We start from the raw sequence: 18,408 nt of genomic DNA, 5'->3' as shown, positions 1-18,408 counted from the left end.
TATCACATGACCACACGGGACAACCATGTTGGGTCCAACTCCACCCAGCCCTGTATCTATGGGTCGTATGATGTCGGCCATGTTGGTGCCACTGTCCACATTCTGCACAGATTTAGTCACATGACAAAGCTGTGGAATCACCCTCTCCACACCAGGGATCTAGAAAGTAGTAATATTACAACCGTTAAAAGCTATGTTGACTTCCACAGTACATGTACGATCGTCGGCAGGCTGAAATTAGATAGGAAAATAGTGGCACACGCTGGACTGCCAACAACGAGTGCAGTGTTGTTATGCATAAGGAAATTCAACGTCAACTGTTTCAACTGCACAGTACAATGTGGAATGCACGGCAAGAATTTTCACAACTGTTGGGGAACAATTCATTAAAAAAAAACTGCTAAAAAGCTAAGAAAGTCCACTTTGAAGTTTTGTCGTTTTGACCTGTTCGAGAGGCATTGACAGTTATTAGTGAGTCTAGATCAAGAGTCCAGTCCAGTATTTTTGGTGTTCTGTAGTTCTTCTGCGATTGAGGTTCAGTTGTGAATTTTACGGCCGGCCCACATGTTGCGTAGACAGAATGGTGCCGAGAATCCATGGGACCGTGATTCTCACGCAACGCCAGTGCACAGCTATGGCTTGATTCCGCTGAGGACTTGCAGTCCATTCTGCTGCTGCTGTACGAAACATGTGTGCGTGTAGCTGGATTGTAGTTGAGAGATTTTTAGTTGAAAATGGGTAGCTGCATGCCAGTAGATAATGTGCTTGGGTTTGCCAGTCCTGGCATGAAGCCGAGATACGGAGAGTGCAGTCCATTGGCCATGGTGATGTCCTGAGGGATCGCCGGCGCGGACCATAGGTGCTGGGCGGTCGGGTTGGTGTTGGGATGCCAGCTGTCCATCATCAGTGTGTTGGCTAGGTCTGGCCACATGTAGGACTGGGCGTAGAGAGACGGTGCTATGCTTGTCAGCTGTGCTGCCGACCATATCGGCTCGGGTAGGAGCACAGCGGTGTCGTCGATACCTCCGCTGGGTCGAATCGGCGAAGAGCTGCTGGAGAAAAGAGAGCTCTCTGACTTCGCTGAGCCCAGGCCTTGCAGGAAGTGGCTGACATCCTCGGCCTGCAAGAGTGCGTCCAGCGGGGAAGCAGAGCCGACTGCACTGGCGCTGATGTCCGTCAGGCAGTGAGATAGTTCACTATCGGTTAGCAGGTCAGCGCTCAGCAGCCGTTGGTAGTCTAGTGCTGTTGCGGAGGATGAAGCCGGTGAAGCCAACGTGTTCATAGTGCTGCACGCTGATGACATGGATGAACCTGCAGACAACGCTAGCGTTGCCGGCTCAGCGACCGATGGCGTAGAATTAAGGTACATCGATTCAGAGCTGCGCAATGAGGAGCCATTGCACGACGCTGTGCTTACGCGCAGAGCAAAGGCAGTCATCTTGTCCTCGCCGGGGGAGCTCTCCGCTTTAGCGGACTCCAGCTTGCAGACAGCGAGCCGCTCTGGATGACGGTACAGTTCCGGGTTGCTGGCGCGGTGCTCGTTTCTCAGCTGCTCGGCCAGTTTATGATAACCGCATTTGCTCTCGACCGGTGCTTGCTTCCACAGCTCCCCCAGTACCATGCTAATCTGCCAGTTGGACAGCTCGCCAAACTTCTTGGCAAGTTTCGGCCGTGAGGACTGCGCCCAGAGGAGGAAGGCGTTTGTGGGCCGTTTGTTCTTGTTCCCTCTACGGCCACCCTTGTTTGCTGTACTGTTGCTGCCGCGACTATCGCTTGTGCTCTTCTGCCGTCTACCCAGTTTCTTGCTGGAGAAATAACACACAGCGATGGAGACAAAGCACGATTGAGAATACATTGTCGCCTGTAGCCAGTATAACCTTCACTGTACAAATTCTTCCGTTGCTTCGAGTTTAACACAACATTTGAGTGGTTGATCTATCCGGTTTCTCTATTCATGTTCCCGTATGTCCATATACCTTTTCATACATGTACAGCTCTGTCAACACATTGCGGGCCTAGGTTTCACTTGTATCCGCTCTATAATTTTGAACCAGAAAAGAACAGTTCACTGTCGGTGGTGCGTCCGAGAGCTTTCAATGTTTGGCGCCCATTAAATATCTCCAATCGTTCAGAAACTCGGCAATATTGGGCATATGCACCTGACTTTGAAATGATACTAGACCATCGTGGAGGACAAAAAAAAGCCACGCTTTCCAGAAGGTGCTGGAGAGACATGCTACATTTAGACCACGTGCCGGTATATAGTTTGGTGCCCCAGACCTTGATGGTACTTCTGAAGTACATGAGTTTGTCCCAGTAGCTCTGACGTCATACTGCCATTCCACATTCTCTCTCTCTCTCTCTCTCTCACACACACACACACACACACACACACACACACACACACACACACACACACACACACACACACACACACTCTCTCTCTCTCCCTCTCACACACATTCATCATGAAGAGCCGTCAATGCGTTACCAGGGAAAACAGTGTAGCCCGAACCCTCATCCTACGTCTTATGAATATGAGTTAGGAGCTTGGTGAGGGGAGAGGGTGGATGGTGGGGGAGCATTATAAACAGCAGCATCCACGTCAGTTGCAAGTTGCAACGCACCATGCTACCCTTCTAATTATGTAAGTAGCATACAGACTGCTAGTGGCTCACTGTGACTGCTTGTATTTAACACAGGAGACTGGAGCCTGTGCACTTCTATTTATGGGATTGCCTTAATTTGACGAATCAATGACCAATGCAGGTAGGTTGTAAGTGCGCACAGGTGCCGGATGGTGCACTCTCAACAACAGACTCAGTGATAATAATGGTACATGCACTTCAAAGTATGACAGTTGTGACCAAAACCTCTCTTTGGATAATGTTTTCTAAGTTCCTTCCTCATTAGTACGTATAAGTAGTTGTGTTCTCCTTAGAATCTGTGTTGAGATGATGAGCCGACAAAGTACCAAACATTTTAGTGAGTCGGTGCCTCTACGCACAGTATCGACAAGTAGTTACATGTTTAAGTGAATAATAGCAAGAAGGTACAAGAGAAGAGCTAGAGAGAAAAGGGAAACCATGACAGTTGTGACAGCGATTGCAGAGTTCTCACCTTCTACTGGCAGGGCAGGTCACTCTGGCGTTGTCCGATTGCGCTGACTTGTCCCAGGTTTCGCCAGCGCCAGCCTCACCGGTGTTGCTGCCCATCGCTTCTGCTCCAACCTGCATGAGCGGTGGGAATTCTTTCGAGTCCAGGACGACCTGGACGACTTGATGAATTTTCTCGTTGACGATCTTGTCCTTGGTGAGCGGCTTCTTGCGTTGGCGATGCCGGTAGTAGCTGGGGTGATCGTGACGATGCTGCTGTCGGACGTCATCAGCACGGAGTATGAAGGGTTCTTTCTGGCTATCTGGCAGCTCCTTCCATAGCTGACCAAGCAAGCCACTGATTGCTGCGTTGTCCAAGTCGGCGTGTTCGTCGCTAACTCGCTTCCTGGCTTCCTTGGCCCACATCAGAAACGAGTTCATTGGGCGCTTGATACGACGAGCGTTGCTTCCGCTACACATGTCCCTGCCGCTGCCTACCCCATATTGACAATCGTCAGGCGTCTCCATTTCCGGTTTCATGGTGAACTGGTCGGAGTAACTCGTTACGTTAGATCTGTGTTTTGCCTTGGCCAAGTCACCCACAGCTTTTCCCGCAGTGGCTGACTGCTGCCTCTGTCGCTGGGTGGCGTCGTCGCCAGCGCTGGCGGCCAATTCTTTTTTCTCGATGGTTCGCTCTGTGGAGAAGAGCTCAGCATGCGATGCTTGCCCGAGTATGAGCAGATTATCGTCCAACTGAGGTGAACCCTGAAGAGAGTAGAACGAGAATGAAAAGCAAAGAACACACCCGACAGTTTTATAGACTTTCAATGATAAAATTAAAAGCCTAAATTCCGGGCTTCAGCTTCATGTATTGTAGGCAAAGCAGGAACAGGACGCTGTTTTGTGTTTGCTTCCATCACTTATCGAACTCGACAAGCCAACACTATTATACAGCATGTGACAGTTTTCACGTACTTTTCAATTGTTTGTTGGTTTCGTGACGTCCCTACAGTGCTACTTTGGTGGTCAGCTCAGATTAGCCATCTGCTCCGGCAGCATTGAAGCGCTAACCCGGACCCCGTTCTTGCAACGCAGCGAACGCTATAGCCTGCTCGGTAAGCGCCAGGGAACCTTTGAACTCTGACTTGAACTCGACGCCAAGTGATCAGGGCCGTTTTGAAGGAGACGGATCACCACCACTGTTATTTGTAGTCATTTTTACAGTGTGTTGCCTGCTGCGTACATGTACGCATGTACGTATGTACACGTACTCGCATGCAGCTTTTGTTGGCGTGCCAAGGACTCTCGAAGGAGGACGACATTCACACCGGTGTTCTCTTAGCCTGCGTTTCCGGAGTCCGCGGGCATTCTGTACTACTGGGCCATCTGAGCGATTCGCTCTGGTATGGACGTCATTGCCGCACTCCAGCCTATCTACCATCGATCTACAGCGACCATCATTGCGCACGTGATCCGATCCCTTCAGAAAGGCGCTTCGATGGCGGGGCATTCAGGAGTCCTGGGTACCGGGTCCTGGCCTAGGGCCGTGCTTGATTATTACTACTGACTACTGTAGTACCGTCGAGATGAATGGCACAAGTAGTACAGTATTTGCACACCATTGAAAATAATTAATGGGTTTGTTCTCGTGCCATGATTTTGTACCTGCAACTGACTCTTTGCGCGCAGCGCGCGCTTTAGCCCTCACGTGCCGAGTCTTGAGGGATTGGCATTCACATTATTATTGTATTGTATTAATTTTGTATTTATTTAGGGTGGCAAGCAGAACAGGCAAATGGCCTGATGACAATGGCACCACTGTAGAGCAGCGAGCGAAGAGGAGATGACCAAACAGAAGTACATGTACAAGACCTACAAAAGCCCGCCGTGGCGAAAGGAAGTACATGTATGACAACATCCGTTATGGTTCAGGCTGCACAGTATGCAACGACAAGGACGATTGAGACAATAATACTAGATAATTATGATGTTGTTGTGTTGTTGTTTTCTTTACTTGAATTCGCTAAAATGACAAGGGAGCGAATGATGAGCGTCATAATCACTATGCATCAAAACATCTCGGGGAAAAATGAGACGTGATGCTGATAGATAATGGCTGGTACATCAGAGAAGCTGGATTGCGAAGTGCGGTCCAGAGGACCACACCGTTGAAGCTCACTGTGTGGGTACCGATCGCTGAACGGCGACGGAGAAACTTTAGCCTAGGAGGTTGGATTGGCCACCTCGCATCTGATTGTCCAAAGGCAGGAATACATCAGTCAGCAGAGGAGAACGATGTCCATTCGCACAGCGCCAGACAAAAGAAAGCTGTCTTTTACTATGTGCACATAAGCTCATAGTAAACTAGCAATATTAATAATGCAGCAATTCGACCTCCACCACATGCGCACTCTGGCCGACCTCTATTACCTCAAAGCGCGGGATCGCACTTCTTCATTTTCATTCTATGTGTAAAACTGTGCTTTCAAATTTATTCTAGCTATTCGTTATCCTCAACCTACACTGATGAGACCGTAGTGGTCGAAACAGTGCTGTATGAAGGGCATTGTATTTGTTGCAACAAGGAGGACGAGCTGAAGTGACATTCTGATTACTTTATAAAACAATGTCAAGCAATGAAGACGATGCGACAACAATCTAAAAGGAAAGGAGAAATACATTGGGAAGAAAGAACCATGGATACATTATGATTCGAACACGTTTTCGTACAAAACCCTTTGGGAATTGCTTTTTTAAGCCTCTTTTGCGGGCAAAAATTACCGTTGTGCAAAAGCCATGTAGAAGAAAAAGGAGGTCGGAGGCTGATAACAATTTCCAAATGAAGGTACATGTAGGTTCACAAGCATTCACGCAATTTTACACATCCAGTCTACAAAGCACTTCTCATAAGTTATCGAACGTTTTCGTTCCCTTCTCATCAAGGATAATACAGGGAGTGGCTGAATTTGGAAAGACTAAAACTTGATTAGTTGTTGTTGTTGTCGTTCCCGTGGCTGCTGATGCTTCCGTTGAATTTGAAAGTACATGTAGCTTCAATGTTGGAGCTGGCTCTGATTCCGGCGTGATAAGTCGCCTGCCACGGTTGCTCCTCACCACCACAGACCGCAAAGTAGGAGGAGCAGGGGGAGGCAGACTGGCAGAGGTGCCGCAATCACCCACGCTCTAACCACTAGTCAAGGGTCTTCTAGATAATTATGCAGATGGATCCATCACCCAGCGAAGAGTGAAGCAGCATGCACCGGGCGATGATTATCGTGTGTGTACACTACACGTAAACAGTCACTGCAGGGAGCTATCTATTTTAGTACTGTTATTGCGACACTCATTATTTCGACATTCAGTAATTAATATTTGAATATTTCCACTGAGCTGAGAGTTTCATGGTCACCAAAATGCATTCATCTGCTGATTGGGGCTACATCATAGTACATGTACATGTACATACAAATGTACATGTATAACTAGGTCCACTCGGTATCCTAAACAACGCGCTTGTTCCAGCCAGTACTGGTACTCCACCTACCCACATGATGCCTACATGTATGTACTAGCATGTACATGTACATGTACATGGTATTATATAACCCAATACCCACATGTACTACTACTATGTGCCCATTGCAAGCAACAATTACCCGGTGCCAGTATCGGTTTCGGCCAGATGTCGAACAAACAATCAGATCTGAAAGGGATTCTTGCCTGACGCCCAGATACTGGTTGCTTATACGCTCCGTTCGATGACTATTCATGCCCTCACTGGCCCAAGGGGCTAGTCCAGTTTTTTGCCTGTGCCAATGACAGTGGCTTGTGCCAGGCCCAGAGGCTTGAACGTTTGTACATGTATTGTACATGTAGGTGTGCCCATGCGTTCCTGTGTCTGTCGGTGGGTGATGCCGAGAAGTTTGAAAACCCGTCTCAAATCACAATACTTGAAGGTATTTATATGAAAAGAACTTCAACTGCAGAACAGTTGGAGCTAATGTAAAACACGCATACTCCAAATGGTGAGAGTCACAGTCAGTTGCCGAGTAATAGTCGTCCAATCCGTTAACTGCGTTACTTAGGCCCCACACGGTTGCAGCAAGTACAATGACAGTAAACTCCACGGCAGTGAGAGGGAGAGTCACTGAATTGGATCGACTTATCCGCTTCTGTATTGCAGGAATCTAATGTAGCCTGAACTTTCACCGAACTTCCAATACTGGCAATAGAGCGTTTACCTTCGCAAAGGGACATGGAAAGATTGAACTACATGTACATGTAATGTTGTACCCAGGCCACATTATATCAACTGTCTCGATCAACAGAAAACGAGCGGTAAAGTGACCAATAATTGCATAAGTATCACCTCTTAACTCGCTGGCACTGGACCATTATGTGTGACGTCGCTACATGATAATGGTAAAATTTTATGCACATTTACATGTACAACTACAAGAAGCTGTTGCCTGATGATTGCGAGAGCATGAAACTTGAAGTTGAAGTAGCAGCAAACAAGCCTTGATTGTCCTTGTAGTTCTGTTCCGTGTGTACAAGTAGATGTACCATGCACCACAACTGTGTTGCTGCCCGATCTACCAGACTTGCGGCGTGTATCAGTTGCAGCAATGTTCAATAATAATGGCAAATCCCTCTCAGGGAGCACACCGTTTCCTAAGATCCCTCTCATCTCTATTTTTATACCGGATTGGCACCCTGTGGAATCACGTTCCCCAGTTCGTACATCTACCTCACTCAATACAATGTAATTTGCAAGAATTGAAACGCAAACTCTATCGTTGCAGAACAAAGTATCAGAGTTTCAAAATCCAGTCTATTAATTTTATCGCTGATGAGACGGATGGTCCAAACAGCTAGCTGTCCAGACTAGAGGTTGCGTGCATGTTCTTCTGTATTTGCAGGGCATTCTAATATCTCAGACCAGCAGTGCAGTAGCACTTTACTAGCACATAATGGTGTCGTACTGCAGCTGCGCGACTGCCTGTATCCCGCAGAGCTAGAACCTCTCGAGCAGTGGTGCGGGTGGGCGTCTTGAGGACGGAGCGCCAGCGCTCAGCGTGAGAATAGTGAGTGGCTGGACATTGCAGCAGATGCGCCTCACCGGATGCAATTACGGAGTTCTGCATTGTTACCCCAAGAGGTCTGCACTAGTTAGCCAGAGCTTCGGCGGTAAATATCACGTACGCGTCGAGAGCGGCCGTTCTGAACTTGTTCGGGACGCAATCAGGGAAACGCTGCAGGGTTGACCTACTCAAGACTCCGCCACCCTTTCGCCTGTCCATTCACTGGCCGTTATCAAGTCAGCATGAAGTGCACCACTCAGACTCTTCATGGTCATTATCACGAGTTCCATGACTGTAGCCTGTAGGAGGTCGTCAGAGTCATGTTCCTCACTTGCTGCATGCCATGACCGTAGTTCAGCCACGTGATGACTTGAATAGTATGGGGATTTTGCATACGTGCCATAATTTTAAGGAAACGATTAATATTTAATTTTGTTGGATTGGAATCTTTTCTTCTATCAGATCCGACGACACGTACGTGTACATGTACATGTAACGTCTCCGGTTAAACATTGATACGAAGACTCCGGGGCCTCCAATGCTCCCCTCCACGGATATCCTCATTACAGGCTTGTACGCCCCGGTCGCTCCCTCCCCTCTCTTCTCCTTTACATTCCCGTCTCTACAGCGATGCCATTGTCAACAAGCAATTTGCCTGATCTGCTTGCCACTCGCAATACATACAAAAAAATACAATAAAATAACAATTGGTACATGTACATGTACATGCTTGTGGGAGGCTTCGATAAATGCACCTGTCGTTGTTCGTGCGAAAGCGCACGAACAACAGTCTGGATTACTCAGCAGTGATGGATTGTACATGTACATGACTACAAGTACATGTATAATTATGATTGTATTAGTATTTGGATGCACGTCCTTGGCGCGGAGTAGCGGAGAAGTGTAAACCTATACAAGATTTTTGTTCAATGTGGGATTGACTGGAGTAGGACTTCACCCCCTACCACCCCGCCACAAGCTCAAATTCGAATCCCTCACACACCCCGTCTGGTCTCATGTTTCGCTGCTTCGACCTGTGTGGTTATCTGAGTGCAGAACCATCAACACTTACAGTCATGTACATGTATACCTTGTAGCACTGGGGCACAGTGGCATTGCCCCAGGAAAGCGGATATTGTTGGAGTTCTGTCAATAGCTTTTCGTTCCGGGGGGATGAAGGATGCATTAATTTATACATTGGAAATTCAACATTCTTGGCTTGACTTTATAGTGCTGTCCGGATTCAAAAATCATGTAGCATTGCAACAAAAACATGGACAGCTTTAATTAATCTTCCTACACCCGCGCTTGCATGCTGAGAGTGATTAGTGGTACATGTATGGGTTGACTCTGGGCTGATGGCTAGACCGGTCACACACATGTACATGTAGATGAAAGCCGCTGCCACAAATCCCCACAATCACACTAACTCCAAAACAAAAGGCAGCAGTTCCCAGGAAGCAAATGCCATTAGCGCTGAAGACCGCCGACGTAATTCAATTACGCAGTTCCAGTTATTGAATCTGCTCTCAGCTTGGCTTGTTTGTAAATTGTAATAGCCTTGCAAGTACTCATCTTGTAAGCCATCTGATCTGCTAGTACTCTTAAATCATGTAATGGCTTATGCAAACAGCAAGAGTACGATGAACAGCTACATGTATCTAGCTACAGGCCAGGCCGACTTGGTTCACATTGCTGTGTATGAGCAATGCATGTGCATATGTACATTATGGAAATTGTACCTCGTTTCGGCACACGCGCTCTGTATACCCAGTCGCAGAGTCTGGATAGCACAAGAATACTGACTACGGTGCACGTGTAGGGATTGTGGCATTGCATACCGGTACAATCATCATTCATACCTGTAGACTAGATACTGAAGAACGTGGAGCCCAAGAACGTCCAGCCTGAAATTCTAAGAGCGCCACAGTCTAAAGCTAAGAACGGCGGTGTTGGTTTTCTGGTAGCTTATGGGATACATATGATCCAGGACGGATAGTTTCTTAGAATGTGCTATAAGAACGCAGCCAGATTGCTGACAAAGCAAAAACGCCCCAGGCTAACTCCTTGGAAACAACGTTCTTGGGCGCGCGATTCTACTGTCGTATGACTGCAGTATGATTGCTGGAATTGTTGCTCTTCATTCTGTCTGACATGTACAGTATACACGATGTTGTTCCAGGGAGCAGGTTAACATCATACCACTCCCCGATGCATACACGACACGAGGGATGCACCTAGTGTGCAAAGAATGCTCGATATTATGCCGTGGAGGCAGAGGGTAGAGCAGTGAAACAGTGTACAGAAAGGCTCTGTGGTTGTAACTCAAGAGTTTCGTGCACAACCGTGCAATGATCAAGTCTGAGGATTGCACCGTTGTGCATGAAACTCTGAACCAACCTCAGAGCCTACCTGTACACGTTTCACTGCATGTACATGTACATGTACATGTATGTGTACATGTACATGTATGTCTGACACAACACGCGTAGAGAAATATCACGTAGAAGGGACACTAGAGACCCGTATTCCCTCTAGCAGTCCCCCTCATACACACGTCATTCCTTACTTCCAGCACACTGCAAATCCCGTTGCAAGTTCTTTCCTTTCTTTGTCTTTTTGTGAGAGCTTGGACAATCCACTTGTCCAGGCAAGAAGGCAGCAATGCCTGTTCATTCTGGCGAAGTAAAAATAAAATATGCCAACCAATAAAGTGACGGTATCAACGAATTGTTTCTGTACTGTCGATTGGCCTGATTGGGCCCAATCGCTGTTCTAATAGTCAAGCTCGTGAATAGCGACCTCGGGTATAACAACTCGGGAATAACAACAACTCGGGTATAACAACAACTCGGGTATAACAACAACTCGGGTATAACAACAACTCGGGTATAACAACAACTCGGGTATAACAACAACTCGGCAATAACGACACATCCTTCAGACCTAGTGTAATGACCATTTGACTGCATACTCTCAACCTCACGAATAACCGCAACTCGTGAATAACGACATCTTTCCTCGTGCACAATCCAGGGTCGTTATTCGGAAGGCTGACTACATTGTACTTGTACGTTAGTATACGTGTTTACACAACATTAATGTACATAATACCAAGAGTGCTTAATTGCAGTTACGTCATTTGAGACACCCTACAGTCCCTACACCCCCGGGTCTTTCCTTCCAGCTTTTCGGCGTTCGTATACGTCTTACTGTCTTAAAAGCTTTGCTCTTGATCACTTTGTTGCTGTGGAGAAGTCTGATCACTTCAAGTCTGTGTGACATTGACAACACTCAACAGCCTGGTTTTGCCCATTCACCTCTTGCACAGTAATAGTATACACTGTATGCGTATTTGTGGCACCTCCGTTTTCGGCAGGCACTTGCCAGGTTGTTGACGGTACGCCCCATACCAACGCTGTCGCAAATGCCTTCTCAGATGGTCAGCGAGTGAGGGCACCTCCATTCATCTCATTCAGCATTGTTTTCCCCGATTGTGGCGTCTCTCTTCCGACAGTGACACAGTCTTGTCAGGTATGGAGTGAGGGTGGGCAGTTTGGGGTACCAAACCTATCCCGAATTAATCTGCCGCCTGCTCGGATTTGGCAAGGCGAACAAAAGATCGACTTCAGGAAATTCATCGTCGAGTCGGATACAAAGACGCTCCCACTCACACAAAGATTGCGTTCTTGGACATGCACGTGTATACATGTACATGTGCATGTACACACTGTACATGCACGTGTCATGCACAGTGTACATGTACATGATTATACACAATCGACCAATGGCCAGAGAACGGGACAAGTTCCCGCATATGTGTATCTGCTCTCGCCGGTTCCGACTAGTCTCGCATCTGGAGCGCCATCGGGTGGCGTGCTCTTTCTCTCTCTCTGCTGCCCCTCCGGGGCCCACGTGACCCTAGTGGTAGTGGCTCTACAGGACAGGACAGGACAGGATTATACACAATCACAGTAACAGTACTAACACGCGCATGAACTCACCCTGTCGTCAGCGAATATTCTGTTCAGCAACCGGGATAATGTACTTTATCATTGTTGTTTTTCAGGCGGCAAAGGGGGGGAACAGCCGGGGGGGACCAGCCGGGGGGGGGGGGGGGGACCAGCCGGGGGGGGGGGAGCCTAGGGCCGAGGATGACGTCAATGCTCAAGAGTCCACATACGCCAATACTGTCATTTGTGTGCTCTTTCTCCTAGGCTATAATAATTATACATGTACTAGCGATACATCAAGGGTGTGGATTTCTTGGACCACGGTGGTGTGGATGTACAGCAGAGGTAGAACAAACAAGTGGTTGGTACGCCTCCATGATGTAAGGAGACCATCCGCAACGATGGCCAGTGATTCTAGGAGTATCCGATTCCAAAGATTGAGTAAAGTAGGATTCACGCGAGTGACCATGAAAATGTACGTGTAGTATGCGACGCAGCACTCAACACGGGCAATGACCATGTCGGCCTTAACCAAGATGGCAGACAGTAGACGTTGTATTCTGCCCATACGTGTACGTTACGTGAACATCCAGTCTCTAGCAAGTCGTCGAAGCACACCCATGATTCCCTCAATCAAGGGACAATGGATACTGTTTCTTCCGCCATGCATGTACAATGTACATGGGCCATCAACACAAGGATGAGTGACTGAACCTGCGATCATAGTGCCGGCACATGTACTCATGTACATGTAGAACTGAGTGAGTGTTCAGGATTTTCAAGGGAAGCAATGAAAGAACAAGGTGCCGAATCTCTTTCCGCTTTTCCTTCCAACGAGTTCTATTACGTTGCGGATAGCCGACACACACCAAGCAGCTTTGTCACCTGGCCAAACATGGACACAGTGCGAAGCAAATAGGCCGATCTCTACATGGCATCCCTCCAGCCTAGGCATTTCTTTATCCACATACCAAACATGCATGAACCTTACCAGAAATAGTACCGAATTCTGCCAATTTTTCTGCCGGCATTATCCGCAAAGGCCTACTCCAGCCAGTTATACAGTAAAACCTTTAACTAAAGACCACCGTGACCAGCGACCAGCCTGGTACATGACTGTACTTCCGACCATTTCGCCAGGCACGGACTGTCTCACATTCAAATTGCTCTGTAACTTGCGACTACCTGCTGAACACGACCAGCGATCGCCTTTTTTGTCCCAAAGACGATGTTTGACCCGTAACTAGAGACCGCGATGGAGGCAATCAAATGTTGCTTGAAGCTCCTTCTTGAAACTTTGCTCCCCTAGAATAGAGGGGGTCAGAATCGGGTCTAACATCCAAACGGTTCCGATGGTCGCAACCGACCAGGGCTCTACCAACCGTGAATGATTGTAGAAAGGTCACTGTTTCTGAACACGGTGTCCTCCACCTTGTTACTTGCTGTCAGCCAACAACATGCCAGGCAACTTGTGTGACCCCTACCCTTAGTTCTCTCAGTTTCTAGTGTTGTCTGTTTCTTGCCTTCTGTGCCAGAGCTGTACATGTATGTGAGGAAAAAGAAACATTTCTAAAACCAAGGAACTACAAGTTATACTATAATGTCCACTAACACCACCAGTTACTAAACAATCAGCTCATGCGATAACATTGCACAACACTGACCGACGGTACTGACGTTCTACAACTAACTGGCTAACAGCTCTAGCACATCTCGTGGTGTTAGTGGACATTATAGTTCCTTGGTCCTTTTTACTTTTTATAAGTATTCCTTGGCTCTCCACCCGAGTTCATTAAATTTTCTCAAACCGTCTTCGATTCTGCATATACTTAGACAGCACTGACTTGAATACGCTTTCTCTTCTAAATATGACGGGGTATGGTGTTAGGTGGTTGTAGTATAGCCACTGTTTCCAAACACGGCGGTCCTGCACCTTGTAGCATACTGTCAACCAACAACACTGACTGCACATGTAGCGTTAGTAACGGTACAGGGCGACATCAGAATGAAACAGAGCATCAACACGTATGGCAGGTAAACGGCAGTGAATTTGTAATTTTGTAAGATTTATTGTTTAAGGATTCCCCAAAGGCTTTCGCCTATCGAGGGGGTTTCCAAACTTTCCATACTACCAAATCTGTAAAAGACGTGACGAGCAATAGGTGAGCAAAGAAAGAGAAAAAGACATAGTCTAGGGCAGAGGGAAAAACGAAATACACATACATGAAAGCAAGCACGCACGCACACAGCCACAAACAAAATCATATTGCTGGCCGCTGCTTTTCAAGTTGCACCATTTCAAGTTATTAAACCACATATACACTGTACATGTATTATAAACGAGTTATGAAGCAACTATCCACAACTGTAACAAGATAATAAACAGTCAGAAAGTGCGATAACAGGGCACAAAACTGACATGTTACTGAGACATTCGTGTCATTTCTTTTGTTTTGCTTTGAATTAATGTAAAGTTTTGCACTTGTGCCAACATTCCTCACCGGCATGTAATATATAATGGCTATTTTGAAGTTGTATTTTCCTTTCAGGAGTAGGATTGGGAGATGAGGGAACAAACTATTGCCAGCATACCCGCTGAATATCTCGCTGGTACGGCAATGATTTCGGGTAAGATGTGAATGAAACTTCTAACCTTAGATCAAGGCGAGACTTGCACCAGTACACCCACACATCACCCCCCCCCCCCCCCCCCACACACACACACACACATCAGACACATTCTGAGGAAATTGTACTAAGTTCACAAACTCTGAGGCTCGGAAACTGAGCGTTGGGAACCCCGAGCCACTGCTGTGAGGCTACCAACAACCTCAGCTATGAAGGATAGCTACGACACACTGGGCTCTCAAGATGAAAATGGTCCAGCTTCTAAATGCTTTGGTAAGATGGCAGCCGTTCAATAGTTTGGCCACATACACTCACGCGCGCGCACAAGCGCACGCATGAACGAACACACACACACATACATACACATGTAACACACACAGTCATATACATACACAAGTAACACACACAAGCACACACACGCACACACACACACAGGCGCACAGAAACACACACGCACACAGGCACACGCATACACACAAAGGCGAACACACATAATGAGGCTGGCCTCAAGCAAAGGTCCCTGGTTTGAGTGCTGGTGGAAACAGTCGATTTGTTTCTTTAGACCTTTCCCTATTCAACTCCCTCAACTGATGAACAATGGGGTACTCTTTGCCATTTAATTTCCTCACAGCTAGACTTTACATCACCAACACTGCAAGGTACCACGGTATACGAATTAGTGGACCTACAAACATTATAAGCGCCCGCTTTGCCAATGACGTGTACCGAGCAGCTACGTGAAGCTGCCTGCAAATTTATCCAGCTCTAAGGAAGTCGTTCTTGTTTTCTGTTTTGCAGACACTTTAAAAACTTTCCCCTCTGTTCCTCTCTTGATCCTCCTTCACCGTTGCAAGAACTCTTACACACACGTGACACTCTCACACCAACTCTGCTGAAAGCTTCACAAATTGTATAATATCGAGTACCGATGGATACATCCACAGCCATATTCTGTGAGACAGAACGCCAAGAATAATGTCACAGGGAGGGTGAAACACAACCTAGCACGATGATGATCACCAGTAGGCAAATGTACTGGATGGAGCAGCTACACAACCTAACACGTATTATTATAAATCAGAGTCGATTCAGAGGATCACCAAATACCACAGCCGGACACAAGGATCCTCCATCTCTTGCTTTGGGTTCCTGCTAGCTGGTCTTCAACGGCAAGACACGGTGGAAGCTCTACGGCTTTTGGTCTCTTATTTATAGACCAAACCAACTGCACCATCATACGCAACTGGCTGGTGACGATAACGAGAATCGAAAAAGCAGGAAAGTATATCTCTGAAAATGGATTTATCCTTTATTCCATCTTTCCATCTGTTTAGCTCTTTTCCTCTCGAGCCAGTTCCTACATTCCCTTGTTGCCATCTCAATATCATAGATGTATGAATGGATAAATGTTGGGGGCAGACATTGCAAACTCCACGAAATCCTTTATAATAACGGAGAGATTTCCCACACTTTCTGTGCACCATTTCAAACGCCAAGAGATTGAATAGTGAACGATAATGACATGCCAGCCACTCCCAGCACGCAACGAAGAGTTGGGACATGTTCATAATCATCTGCATGAGAGCGTATCTAACCAAACATGAGTTTGAGAGGACGAACCATAAGAAACTCCAATCAGACCTTCAGCAAATCTAGTTCAATGAGATGATCGAAAAATAATCTTCCTTGTGCTATTTTGCAACCCATTCAGAGTCGTTGTGAGGTTCAGTAGTTGTTCTCGCATTGATGTTTAAGATTATTTCCCTCCTAGTGTTCTTTCTGTTGACAAATACGTTTGAAAACATCACTGCCAGCTCTACTATGGAGATGAATTGCAGATGTATTGCTAGATTCGAATGAAGGCTTAGTGGAACCGTTACCGTTTGCCAAGCAAGATGCTACGCAGAGTCCGCTATTCATCTATGGCGCGAAAATACCCTCCCCACAGAGGGCACACGCACACACAATACCCATGGACATAATGACAGACATGCCACTTCCTGAAACTTACCCCAGCCATTGACGTCCGTGATGGATCGTTTCTCGAACCTCCCACCGGTAACATTGTCGTCGGAAGTCTGCACCAGATGTCAACTGTCGGTAGTGGCTCAATAGCGACACACTGCTGAGCATTGGCTTGGCACCGGCGCGCTGATTTACTTGTAGCTTGTCCAACGAAGGCGATCCGCAGACTGCCGGGTGATGGGAAGGCACGACAAATGTTTTACACGGCAAGTATTCACCTGCCCTTTATATTACTAATTCGTGTGATGTGATTGGACAGGAAGAATCCGTGGCTTGTGGCGGAGCCAAGAAGCGGGGTTCAACACAATCCGACTGCAATGTTGTGGCGAAGATATTTCCACCGGCGGTCGAATATAATGGGCGCTTCTCTGCTAGCGAAGCGGCTTCAATGGGAGATAATTCTACTGGCGATTCGGCTTCTACACTATACCCGTGGTAGGTGTCCTGTTATGTATTGTGCACGTTTCATTTTGAAGATTGACTGCGTGTGTGTGAGAGAGATGGAGTGAGAGCTTGTGCGCGGAAGTTGTTCTCAATATCGATCTCAGCCATGAAGCGTGAATCGCACTTGACAAGATTGCTTTGGGGACTGAAGCCAGTGAAGGAGGACAAAGACTTCCTCGCAGCAGCTCCCGGACAGTTTCAGTGTTTGCTGTTCAACCACCCTCGTCATGAGCTCATTTTCATATCACTTCAGGTTCAACTTCAAGTCCATGTGTTTCATCCATCGAAACGTAGTGTGTGTACGTGTATATATGTGTGTGTATGCGCGCGTGTGTTGTGAACGCGTGTGTGTACGTGTGTGCGTGTGTGTGTGTGTTGACACATTTGAAAATGTCACGATGTGGAGCTAGCTCTTTAGTCTTATCACCTCGAACCCAGGCCTCCCAGTCTCACGCCTAGATCCTTTCTGGCAAAAATCGGGACTTGAGCTCGCCTCTAGCTCTGGCTATGCCGCGCCGGCGCTTGGTCAAGCTCACGTACAGCGCGGCGAACATAATTTTATTATTAATTCTTGTGTATTTTGCGCTGCATCCAGCTACGTACATCTTACTCTAGCTCAGCTACACTGTGGGTAATTATTATTAATATTTGTACGGAACAGTCCAACAGTGACCTGCTTCATGTACTGGGTGTGTTTATCCCCCCCCCCCCCCCACCCTATCTCTATCTCCTTCAACGTGCGCACCTGGTCTGGAGTGTATGAGTGTTTACGCCTGTCTCGCTGGGCACTCCATCATGTGCAAACTCTCTATAGCTATGCACACTTTCTGGGTACTTATTAGATGCAATGTGCCTAAAATGGACAGCATTGTTTTACTGGAGGATATGTCAACGACATGTATAATTACATATGTATGTACATGTACATGTGGCGACGTATCCATCCACGTGATCATCCCACAACCAGGCGGTTGACACCAGGCCGAGGGCTACTGCCTCGTTTCGTCCATTCCTGAACGGAATGTCCTGAGGCTGCACATCATTAAATCCTGCACTGCAGTATCCGGCATTTGGGGTGCCATGGGGTTCGTCAACCATGGACTCCGATCGTATGTACACATGGATGTGCTGTGGTATGTAGGTAGAGGTGTCATAATCTTGACCCGAGCGATGCGGTGC

At 47.2% G+C, this 18,408-nt stretch overlaps 1 protein-coding gene across 2 annotated transcripts; it reads right to left on the bottom strand.

The window, feature by feature from the left end:
- Positions 1-132: 132 nt before the first annotated feature.
- LOC135812431 (transcription factor SOX-11-like) lies at positions 133-17,281 on the bottom strand. 2 transcript variants are annotated; one of them, XM_065325803.1, is made up of 3 exons: positions 16,772-17,281; positions 3,121-3,860; positions 133-1,805 (listed from the first exon to the last, which is right to left on the bottom strand). In XM_065325803.1, exons 1-3 carry the CDS (start codon positions 16,823-16,825, stop codon positions 725-727), a joined length of 1,875 nt encoding a protein of 624 aa, XP_065181875.1. In that variant the 5' UTR covers positions 16,826-17,281; the 3' UTR covers positions 133-724. The 2 variants fall into 2 exon arrangements, with proteins under 2 accessions (XP_065181875.1, XP_065181882.1); XM_065325810.1 differs by lacking the exon at positions 16,772-17,281 and adding an exon at positions 4,071-4,283.
- Between the last annotated feature and the right edge of the window lie 1,127 nt (positions 17,282-18,408).

This window comes from Sycon ciliatum, chromosome 1, assembly GCF_964019385.1.
Source record: "Sycon ciliatum chromosome 1, ocSycCili1.1, whole genome shotgun sequence".
NCBI lineage: Eukaryota > Metazoa > Porifera > Calcarea > Leucosolenida > Sycettidae > Sycon > Sycon ciliatum.
Note: the sequence above shows the minus strand (reverse complement) of the source record. Positions and strands in the feature narration are given on the sequence as shown.

Bases quoted from the DNA above. Each gene is read 5' to 3' on its own strand.
- LOC135812431 (XM_065325803.1), bottom strand. From the start codon at position 16,825: ATGTTACCGGTGGGAGGTTCGAGAAACGATCCATCACGGACGTCAATG. The intron at 3,861-16,771 runs GTAAGTTTCAGG...TACTCTCTTCAG, and splicing joins CACGGACGTCAATGGCTGGG to GGTTCACCTCAGTTGGACGA. The intron at 1,806-3,120 runs GTGAGAACTCTG...TTATTTCTCCAG, and splicing joins ACCTGCCCTGCCAGTAGAAG to CAAGAAACTGGGTAGACGGC.